The sequence below is a fragment of the Manis pentadactyla genome, chromosome 1 (assembly GCF_030020395.1).
Source record: "Manis pentadactyla isolate mManPen7 chromosome 1, mManPen7.hap1, whole genome shotgun sequence".
Classification (NCBI taxonomy): Eukaryota; Metazoa; Chordata; class Mammalia; order Pholidota; family Manidae; genus Manis; species Manis pentadactyla.
In genome coordinates this window covers 128,066,369-128,078,455 of record NC_080019.1, presented here as the reverse complement: position 1 = coordinate 128,078,455, position 12,087 = coordinate 128,066,369, and the positions used below count along the sequence as shown (strand labels likewise).

At 33.2% G+C, this 12,087-nt stretch overlaps 1 protein-coding gene across 3 annotated transcripts in view; it reads left to right on the top strand.

The window, feature by feature from the left end:
- The window catches only part of GABPA (GA binding protein transcription factor subunit alpha), a 39,844-nt gene extending 27,967 nt beyond the window's left edge, over positions 1–11,877 (top strand). For 2 of the 3 annotated variants that reach the window (XM_057501573.1, XM_036933217.2), the window contains exons 7-10: positions 2,277–2,330; positions 3,254–3,394; positions 3,629–3,821; positions 8,390–11,877. In XM_057501573.1, the coding sequence (XP_057357556.1) occupies positions 2,277–2,330; positions 3,254–3,394; positions 3,629–3,821; positions 8,390–8,618 (617 nt within the window). In that variant the 3' untranslated portion in view covers positions 8,619–11,877. Of the gene's footprint in view, positions 1–2,276; positions 2,331–3,253; positions 3,395–3,628; positions 3,822–6,365; positions 6,427–8,389 lie in introns of all 3 variants that reach the window. The other variant, XM_057501579.1, reaches the window with a different exon arrangement.
- The last annotated feature ends 210 nt before the right edge of the window (positions 11,878–12,087 follow it).

The window sequence follows — 12,087 nt, the reverse complement described above, 5'->3', positions numbered from 1 at the left end:
CAGTTTAGTTCTTCTTAAATTGATGGCTTTTCTGTCGCCACCAGGTCAGTCCTTTGTTGTGTTTTTCTCTTTCTGGTTTTCCTAGTGCTTCTCAAACTTGAAAGCTCATTCAGAGACTTTTCCTAGTACCAGGGCAGAGGAATCTTAAGAAGCTTTCCATTTCCTTGCCACAGAATGGGTCTTCCTCAGTAAAGCTCTGCTGTTGTTTTGTTTTCAAAAGTAAAGGTCCACAGACTAGTTTAGTATCTCAGTGAATTTCTTCTTTGGCCATGATTGATTATTCTGCCCTGGCAGGGAAATCCCATCTGGCTTAGGAATGTAATGCTCAGTTCAGAATTGGAGGATTGGTGGGATGATGTAGGTTATTTCTGGCAGACTTTCTATAATTCACAAACCACACTTCTCAGAATAGCCCCCTTTGAGCACAGTCCAGTCCTCTGGCCCCTCTTGTAGAAAGAGGTCTACAGGGTATCTCTGAAAGACACCAACCTAGCATCTGTGACCTATTCTCCCTCAGTGATCAAGGAGAAGCAGTCTTATGCAGGCAGAGCTCCTTCTTTAGAGATCTGTGTTAGATTACCCACCTGAACCACCTTCCAGCATTCCCCTTATGTTGAAATATCATCCGAGGCTTACTGTATTTGGGAAGGATAATCAAGAAAGGTTCCAGTACTAACAGCTCTATGAGGTGCTTTTGGGTGTAAATATCTGTCTTCTGTCACCAAAAGCAAAGCTCTCAGTTTGCTGAGTTTTCTTTAGGAAAGAATTGCCTTATGCCTTCAGTGTCTAAAGTTTCTTCATAAACTGGTTCCATATCACCCAGAACTGTGCCTCTTAGGACTCGACTTCTTTTGTGCATGGCCACAGTTTGAGAGCTGCAGAGAAATATGACATTTAGATAACCATAAAGACTTGAACCAAGCTTTCAAAAACCCCTCTCTTTTTGTATTCTGCCTTCTGTCTTGAGATTTCTCACAAATCAGACCAAACTCTATTCTGAGAATCAAGGCTTAGAAGCTGTTCTTATAGGTTGGTAACACTTGTGCTGCATGACAGTGACGTTCTCTTGCCTCTTTTTAGGCTGAGGCACTTGTGTTCATCTACAGTCAACATATGGAACAATTTAAATAGCACTTTACCTCTTCAAGGCACTTTCATAAAATTTTGGGATAAATCTACAATAAATGTAAGGCATGGATTTTTCTTTAAGACAGTCAACAGTTCTTGGGGAGAATGCTTAGAACTAGGAATGTAGATAGAACAGTAGCATCTTCCACTTAACTGAAAGTTAATCTATGTTTCAGATATTGTGCTTCTTTGAAACATTTTCCTTTAATCCTCACAACAACCTCATGAGGTGGTAGGTAGAGATCTCTCATGAGGAATTTAATGTTCAAGTTAGTTGAGTAATTTGCCAATCACACAGCCAGGAAGTGGGTGCTAAGATTATTACCCACATGGATCTGAGACTAGTAGTACCATGTAATTATTTAAACTGCCAAACTAAGGGTTCCCCCCCCACCAGAAAAGTACCATTTGAAGGTAGGATTGTGACCTTTTTTTAGTTTTCCAGCTATTTCTAGCTCTATGAGTCTGTAACTAGGGCCTGGCATGGCATCCTAAATGGAACTGTGAGCCCCAGGACTCAAAATCTGTGATGGATACTAAATAGGTGAAAGTAACAGACTGGGAGGTGTAACTCTTGTTTAAAAGGTAAAGAATAACATTTTAATAGGGAATAAGAACAGATAAATAAGAATGGTTCTCTAAAGGGTTATATTAGGACCTTTTCTGGTTAACTCTTAGGTTAGAGAGCTGTATTTGTAGATATGTTGAATTATTTAGTTTATTTGTGACTTTAGGACAGCTATAATTTTATTGAAAATCTAGCTAAGAAAATCCTCATCTTTGATCTGATCTTGAAGATTTCCATGTTTTACATGGTTTCACATAAGTAAATTTAGATATATTTATATTTAGAAAACCATTGTTCTCTGAATAACTTTTCTGAATACGCAAAGAAACTGGAGCTTTCCCTTTGTTACTTCTCTTAAAAATATCTTTTCCTTGTAAAGTGTCTATCAAGTATTTTTTAAGTTGTGGTGCCAGCTAAGTTTCAGTTGTTTAATGTTTTTCTTGTTTATTTGGTTGGTTGGTCTTGGTTTTGTGTGGTCTTTTTTCTAAAAGGATCCTGTTTATTAAGTTGAGTTTTACTGTATTGGGGCTTGACTTTCTGGTTTTAAAAGAAAACAAAAATTTTTATGTGTGTTCTTCAGATGTATTGGCAAGCCAGGAGCAACAGATGAATGAGATAGTTACAATTGATCAACGTGAGTATTCATGCCCGTAGTTTATGGACCATTATTAAATTTTAAAAAATTTTATTCAGTACTGCAAGGTAGTAAAAAGGAAAACTAATTTTTAAATTTTCTATGAAGTATTTTAGATATACCAAAAAATAAATTAATAACAAACATCTACATACACCACAAGAATTAAAACTTTGTATATCAAGTTTGCCTGCCATAGATCCCATTTTAAATGATTCCTAAATTTGATATTTTTAATTCTATGCATATTTTATGTATTTACCAACTATGTAATTAATGTAATGTTTATAGCATTGTTTTACACGTTTAAAATTTTGGGATAAAATGATAATAAATTGTACATACGATTTTATAACGTGTTCTTTTGTTTAAGTGATGAGGCCTGTGTTAGTACTTGCATTTTAGTACCTTCATTTCATTCATGTTCACTGCTGTTATTTTTTTAAACTTTTCATATTATCATTGAATGAGTGTGTAAGAATGTGTGTGAGATCCTCGAGTGCAATATCATAGGGTTTCTGCCCTTTCAACCTTTCTAGGTATCTGCCAAAGTCTTTCTCAGAGTAGTGGTATGAATGAGTTCTCAGTTGTCCACATTTTCTTCAACATTGGATAAACCATTTTTAATGAACAAATATTTTTAAAATAAGTGTTTTCATAACTCAAATATATATGTACCACTAATTATTTGAAAATAAAACATTATTCACTAAACTAAGATTCACAAACTATAGTACACACATCATACTTTATCCTCTGAACTTTTTTTGTAATTTTGTTCAAAACTTGTGAATTAACGTTTTTTTTAAATAACACCTTTGTTGAGGTAATTAGAGGAGCATTGCATTTTATGTCTTTCAGTAATCTTTTTTTACTGCTTGTATTGGAAGGAAAAAAAATTTCTTTCTTGTCTTTCTTTGCAGCTGTGCAAATTATTCCAGCATCAGTGCAGACTGCTACACCAACTACCATTAAAGTTATAAATAGTAGTGCAAAGGCAGCTAAAGTACAAAGAGCTCCAAGGATCTCAGGAGAAGATAGAAGTTCACCTGGTAACAGAACAGGTATTTTTGCATTATCTTGTATTTATAAATTTTGTTGGAAGTATCTATATTTTGTTTTATTTCTCTGTATGAAAATGTGAGTATGACTATTCTCTGGCAATACTTAGATAGCATTGTAAAAAACATTTCTTTTTAGAATGACCGAGATACAAGCCAGAGAACCTGTTTGTTGCCTTTGGCGCTCTGTTAATCCATAGCACTGTGGTCAGTGCTTGTTCCTTCTTGTCAATTTAGGAAACAATGGGCAAATCCAACTGTGGCAGTTTTTGCTAGAACTTCTTACAGACAAGGATGCTCGAGACTGCATTTCCTGGGTTGGTGATGAAGGCGAGTTTAAGCTAAATCAGCCTGAACTGGTTGCACAAAAATGGGGGCAACGTAAAAATAAACCTACAATGAACTATGAGAAACTCAGTCGTGCATTAAGGTAAGCGTATATTACTTTTTGAAAAAAATATTAAGCCTTCCTAAAAAATCTTACCCTAGGTATAAACATTGTTATATAATGATGTTAAAATACTTAGCTTGTTCAAGAAATGTTTTCTTTATATATAAAAGCTACAATTTTCACAGCTATGTGAAAAATGACTTAAATTTTGAGATAGAAAATGTTTTTTAAAAAGATGATTCTAAAATTATTTGTCTTTATCTGACTTAAAAGCATAATTTACTCTATTTAAAAGCAACATATTTGTTCTTTGGGATTTTTTTATCATTTATGTAATAAAAATACTGTCACTTACATAGGTGAATTGAGTGACTATAGATTTTAGCAAATAATCAGACGCTGTTTTTATAATTAGATGTAAAATATTGACCCATTTCCCTGTTTTCTTCCTGTACAACCTGCCTAAATCAGAATATCCAACCTTTACATTAATTGGAATACAATAAAATTATTTGATCTCCCATAAGTAATATGAAATTTTTGACAGAATTACTGTCAGAAATTACACTTTAGCTACAATGATGGAACATCAGTATGTGCATTTACATACCTGAGAAGCAGGATATATAGGAAAGATACAGAATTATGTCTGGTTTTTTTTAGAAGAGGATATATATTAAATTAGTTCTGCACTTTGCCTCTGTATTTTGAAATAATGTGTTTTCTGCTACTTCATGTTTCACCTGGCCATTATCTATGAATTTCACACAGATGGTTTACCCCTCATCACTGTATGCACACACACACATCACCCTTTCTCCTCTCATCCTAATGTAATTATGTAATGATAAAGAGGTTTTGATTTGATCAGTATTCGTTGTTACAGGATCATGACTATGTAATAAGAATTATTACATGTCTACCATGATTATTCTTCTTTTTCCAAATGACTGTTTTCCTTAGCATTCATAAGTAACTGAAATGCTTTATTTTCTATGTGCTTATCACTTAGTCTCAAACTCTTTGCCAAGTATCTGTAAAGATCCTTTCAATATAATCAGAAATAAAACTGTCATTTTTCACCATCAATAAGATTATGTACATACATGTCCCCTCAAAATTACAGATGAATTATTAGAATTAATAATTAAGATGTCAGTTCTCCCCACATTGGTCTAAGTTTCAGTGCAATAACCATCTGAATAAGTTTTTTTGTAGAACTTGACAAGATAATCATAAGGTTTATATGGAAATATTAAGTACCATGATAACCAGGACACCTTAAGAAGATTTAACAAAGTGGGAAGACTAGCTCTGCATGCTACTGAGATTCACTGTAAAGCTACAATAATGAGACATTGCTGTTTGCTTAGGATAGACAAATAGACTGTAGATTACAATAGATACAAAGATGGCAGGGAGGAGGAGATAGGAAGGAAAGTCCTACTTTTCAGTCAGTGGAGCTGGGACAGTTGACTGTCCATATGGACAAGAAGAGAAACTTAACTCCTTCCTTGTACCATACTAAAATCCAGTTCCATGTAGCTTATAGATGTAAACGTGGGAAGTAACATAGGAAAGCATCCAGAAATACCTCCACGACTTTGGTAGTGAAGTAGAACATTAAACAACCAGAAGCACTAACCCTAGTGGAAAAGATGAATGGATTGGACTACATTAAAATGTAGTCAGAATCCGTCATCAAGAGAATGAAAGGCAAGCCACACATACCTGACATAAGAGTTTTATCTGGAATATCTAAAGAACTTTTATAAATCAGTAGAAAGAAAATAGAAAAAAATGGTCAGGAGACTTAGACACTTGAGACTAGAGATTATGCAAATAGCTAATGACTATATGCAGTAGTGTACAACCTCATTATTAACTACAGAAATACATTTTAAAACCACAATAAAATAGTATAAAATGCACATCCCAGAATGGCTAAAATTAAAATGACTGCCAGTACCAAGTATTGGTGAGAATATGAAACAGAATGCTTTTACACTTTTTATAGGAATAATGTAGATTGTAACCTGTAACCCAGCAGTTTCTCTCCTAAATACTTACCAAATGAAAATGTCCACTATGTCCAAATACATGCTCATAGCAGCATTATTTACAACATCTAAAAACCAGAAACCACTCAAATATCTGTCAGCAGTGGAGTGAATAAATAAATTGTGATATATAAGAGTATGTGTATCCATGAAAATGAACTACAGCTACAAAGCACTGTTATGGATGAACCTCACAGACATAATGTTCAGTGAAAGAGTCAAAAAGCATTTATATAGTAAAGTTCAAAAAGCAGGAAAACTAAATTAGATCATTTAGGGATGCATATTTGGGTGAATATAAATAAAAGCAATGAATTGCTATCATGAAATGGGGTTGTGTTTACCTTTTAGACCAAGGGAGGAGTGATGAATAGAGGGTGTTGTGGAGGGTTTCTGGGATGCTGGCAGTATTCTGTTTCCTGACCTAAATCATACTTAACAGTGAATGTTCACTTTGTAATATTGCTGTGCTGTTCACTTTTGTGTCCTTTCTGTTTATGTAATCTATTTCACAATTTAAAAGGTTAAAAAAAGTTTCAAAATACAAAAAAAAGAGGGAAGAAAGAATATCCATGAAAATACAGGTATTGTATACCTTTCTACTTTCTTCATTTTAGGGAGGGAAAAAACGCAGTGAATGCTATTATATATGATTGATGTGTCTACTAGGTGGAAGGAAGTATTAAGTAAATTAACACATAGTGTCTATATTTTTTAGCACCTCTTACCATAAGAAACATAAGATTATACCAATTCCATTTTCATCCTTGTAATATAAAACCACTTTCCTTCATTTTACGTTTTTCTCAGTTATCTATTTGTTATGGCCTTACATATTATGTAGAAATTTTCTTAAGAAATTGAAATGCCAATAGCATTTTAAACTGGATGACAAGCAAATTGGTAGTTTGCAGGCTGAGATCTAAGCTCTATGTTAATATATTGGCACAAAAGGAAACACAATAAGTCTATGCCCAATGTGTTATACATCTACTGGGAAAGTGAACATAACTGTTACAGTGTTGCTGTTCCGGAATCAGCAGAAGGTGACATAATTTCCTGTGTGTAGGTTAATCTTTTATGAATGGACTCTTGATTAAACTGAGTGACTTTTATAATAAACATCTGCTAAATGTGGTAGTTACACCACTGGTACTTTTGTAAATAGAAGTTTTGTTGTAACTGCTTATTGTCAAATAGGTGCAAATGAGCAGTACAATTTTATTTTATTTATATTTTATTTGTATTAAGGTATTATTGATATTCACTCTTATGAAGGTTTCACACGAAAAACAATGTGGTTACTACATTCACCCATATTACTGAGTCCCCCTCCATACCCCATTGCAGTCACTGTCCTTCAGTGTAGTAAGATGCCACATAGTCACTATTTGCCTTCTCTGTGCTACACTGTCTTCCCCATGACCCCCTCCAATACCATGTGTGCCAATCATAATACCCCTGAGTCCCCTTCTCCCTCCCTCCCTACCCGCCCTTCCTTACCCCTCCCCTTTGGTAACCTGGGCAGTACAATTTTAAAATAAAGACTTCACAATCTGCCAACCTAGAAAAGCCTTGACTTACCTTTTTTACTATTACTGAAATTGGCATTCACAGTGGCAAGTAGTCTGTTCTGCAAAGTAAATATAAATCTAACTCTATTTCCATCTCCATAGAAAGCAGCCATAAACTAGACATTTAGAGTGATTTCCCCAAATATGCCTTTGTAGGCTTAGAAGTCTTGTTTCTTTATGATGTCTTCTTTCCTGTTTTTCTGGATCTTCTCTTTCTTCTATCCCTTCCTTAGACTTTTGAGGCTCCCTATTGGAGAGAATTTTTCTGAAAGGAAAACCATTACATATTAAAATGATATAAGTACAGGCCATGGCTGCATAATAAAGGACTTTGTGCAAGACAAAAAAAAGTGAACATTCCAACAGTCTAGAATATGCATATTAAAAATTTCTTCATACTGTAAGGGCTCTTCATTATTAACATAGCTTATATTTTATAGAAGGCTATGTGACAGTCTGTGTGCTAAGCATTTTGCAAAGATAAACCTTTTAATCCTCAACAACTCTGTAAGGGTAAGTACTGTTTTTAACCTCATTTTATACATGAGAAATAAAAACTTAGAGAAAATGGCTTTCCTGTGGTCATAGAGGTAGTAGTAAGTTGAGATGCTAGATTTTGAATCTTGGCATTCTGACTCGGAGCCCTTGTTCTTAGGTTCTATTCCCACTCCCAAGATGTTTTTTTATAATTTAATAATGTTTATTTTTAAGTCAGTGTTTTATCAAATTGTTGAAAAGATGCTTTGAAAAATTAGCTTATGAAGTTCTGAAATACTGAGCATTGAAATTTTAGTAAGTCATGTTTTGAAGTTTCTTTGGATAGTAGCATTAAATTTCTATATAACGTCAATGTTAATTGCTGTTGTGGTAGATGAAATACTCTATGAGGATTCTGCTTATGGAAGAGTCGTGAAATATTGTAAAGAGTCCAAAATTATTTTTAATAATTTTGATGTGTTTTTCTCTTTCAAAGGTATTATTATGATGGGGACATGATTTGTAAAGTTCAAGGCAAGAGATTTGTGTACAAGTTTGTCTGTGACTTGAAGACTCTTATTGGATACAGTGCAGCAGAGTTGAACCGTTTGGTCACAGAATGTGAACAGAAGAAACTTGCAAAGATGCAGCTCCATGGCATTGCCCAGCCAGTCACAGCAGTAGCCCTGGCTACTGCTTCTCTGCAAACAGAAAAGGATAATTGAAACCAGGATGTTCTGGTAGTCTTATTATGTCTTTCTTAAATATTAGAGCAAGTATTGCTCTTACCTTTATTATTGAATTTGAATCTTCTTTTATTTCTAGACTGTACAATCTGATGCATGATTTTTTTATAAATATTTCATACTCTTGTGAATTGGATCTTTTTACTTTGAGCATATATTTTAGAATATGTATATGTTAAAGGATCACCACAATGTCTTCAGTGTGAAGTCAGGCTCATTGTGGGACAGTTTAACAGTCAGGAAAAAGCTAAACTGGTCAGTATTAATGTCTAGCCCTACCAAAAATAGCCACTAGCATCTGAGGATGAAAATAATTGAAGTATCTCCAGGAAACAGTTAGGCTTAACTATTTTTGAAAATATAACTGTTTCTCCCCTCTGCTGCTTTAGATGTTGCTTTACATAGAACCAGAAAATGGAGGTTTCCATAGCTAAAGCATGTGTGCCTGTTTCATCTAATCAAGCAGAGCTACAATATTCATATCGAATAAAATAATAATAATAAATTACTAAACTAAGTATCAAGTAATTAAAATAGCTTATATATTTGCAAGTAAAGGAGAATAAGTCAACTGGCAGAAGAGCAGTACTGAAGGAAGAGATCCAGGTTTAAATCTGGCTTAACTCGGGCCAATTTTAAGGATTTTCTTTATAGATTACTTGTAATGTCAGGCCAAGAATTTAAATTATTTTAAGAGCAGCATTTAATTTTAATAAACCAGCTATTAGAAAAGTCTGAAATGATCGCTGTTTTTCGTGTCAGAGATTTAAAAAACTGAAAAGGTATATATACTTAAGACAGAAAATAAAATTTGGTTTAGTTTGGCTTCCCTTTTTTTTTTTTAATTACCTTATATAACATGAAGACTTTAACTGAGTCAGCAATACTTTACCTTTTAAGACATTAGTAATTAGTAAATTACTTGCAAATAGTATTAAAAGGAAATTTTGACCTCCAATATAGACAGTCTTGTCTTAAAATTTCCATTAAATTTTTTCCTTTTGAGTATTATATGTGTGTGAGTATACATATAAATACATGCCCAATTGACCATTATATATGTGTGTGTATGCACATACATACATATGAAGACAATGATATTCAAAAAGATTTCAAAAGGTAGTAAATCATTAAAATTTCTTAAAGAATTAAATGATTGTTGCACATATGAAACTCTTCACTTCCTACAAGCCATCACTAAACAGAAATGGCTAGAAATGTCTTTTTGCTTGTCTGCTTGCTCACTTTTTTTTTCTGGTGGTTAAGGTATTATGCATGAATCCTGATATAAGCTACTGGTAAATAGCTTTTAATCCTCTTATGGCAGAAGATTGGTCCTCACATATTAACTTTATGCACCTTCTCCCTCATCATTTCCTTTAAATCCATCCCCCCAAACAGCTTTCTAAGAGTTCAGTTAAGGCTTTTGACTAAGGGGCAGAAAAGAGCTATGGTGATACAGTCCTGGTGGCACAGTTAGCAGTTGCTGCTACCAGTACTAAATAGTGGTTTACAATGAACCATAGGAGGCAGGGATATTAGAAAAAAGATGGAGAAGAGGGATCTGTGATCTTCTTTTCTGATAACTTCAACTCATAATTTTAAGTGCTGTGCTATAGGACTACAATTTGTAATGTCAGTTCATTTTTATTGCTGTATTAAGTCCTTTGAGACCCTGAAGTACATATCTAAAAAGAACAAGATTTGTAACTTCCATTTTTACCTTTTATAAACACAGAATAGACTGGCAAATTATTAGCTTAATTTGGGTGCTATAATTGCAAGAATAAGTAAAATAGCAATATGAAATAATACAAAGAAGTTCTAGTTTTACCTAACAGCTAAAAAGAAGGTTTTTGCACAATCTTATGGCCTGGGAAGTTAACAAGTCAAAGTTTTAAAAGTAAAATATACTCTTCTGAAGTATTATGAAGAGCCTGAAATTCTTGATTTTTAGATTTAAAATGCTTTTGGGGAAACTATGTTAAGGTGTCTGCCAAGAATATAGCCTTCTTTTATTATATGTATATATCTTTTTAAGGCAAACAACATCTATATTTCCTTTAGATCACTAAAATCAAACTATTTTTTTTCCTCTTCAAGCATTTCTCAGATGTTTTTTTAAAAATCTTTCTATCCATTTTCTTCATCTGATTTTATTTTATTCTTCATTATAACCTGAACAGAAGCAGTTCTCATGTGATCAGTTGCTAGTTCTCTTCTTCATCCCTCCCCTCTCACCTTCATTTTATATGCCATAGCATAGATAAAATAAGAGAACTAATTTCCCCAGTTGATTCAAGAAATTTCCATTACTTTGTCTCAACTTACACAGAAACTACTTCCACTGTCCTTACTGAAGTTAACAGTTATCAGAAAGCCAGGTAGTTGTCTCTTAATTATTGAGAGAGAATGTGTTGTGAAAGAAAAAGCAATTCATGCTATTCATTCTTTGCTCTGTTTTTATGAAAAGTTTTTCCATAGGAGAATTTCCAGAATAGTCAAAGGAAGAAAGGTAAAATTATTGGTCATCTTTTATACTGTGTAAGTACAAAAACAGTGAGATGTTCATTTTTGTTTTAAAACTTGTTTTCCACATGAGGGTCTCACTGAACCAATTTTTATATGTATCTTGCTGGCCTGAAGTTTTGTTGGCATCAGAAAATCAAACAAATTAGGCAGAATTACTTTATGTGGTTGATTTTCATATGGACCAACTCATCACATTAATTTCTTGTATCAGTTGAGGAAAAATTAGTTGTTTTTCCCCAATTAATGGTGAAACTCAAGTATGTTTCTTTAAAGGGTTCTGCCTCCAAAATACTTTTGGTGAGGTCTTCCATTTTCATTATTTTGTGCTACTTACTGCCTTTTAAAAAGAACTAGCTATCTTTGAAATAGCACAAAAATGTTTCATAATTGCAAAACAACCTCTTGACTTAGTGTCTTCATATCTAAAGGGTGTAAAAATATTGATATTTCAGTGATACTTCACTTCCTGCCAGAAAAAAATATTCTCAATCTTTTGTAAAAGGGAGGAGGATTTTTGCATACATTTTTACTCTTTAAATAAAGACAGTATACTGTCATAATAACAATTATGTATTTCTTGGTGGTTTTTATCTTTTTTATAATTTTACATAAAATAATTACTTTCTATTTTTGCTCAGATAAAAAACATTTGTGCATAAAATGTAAAAATAGCAAAATAAGAAAAATAAAACTATTATATGGTATATTTTTGTGTTTTCTGTTTAGAAGTTTCTTTTCTCCATACAAATGTCTCAACTTCCCTGGTTTAGGTTGGATGAAAATATGATAGTCCTTTTCTGATGTATTGTACATATGATTCCCATAAGCTTTACTCAAAAACTACAATATGAGGAACAACAGATTCCACTGAACTAAAATTAGGTGTTAAGAGTTTAGTCTTTTTAAAAAAATTAAT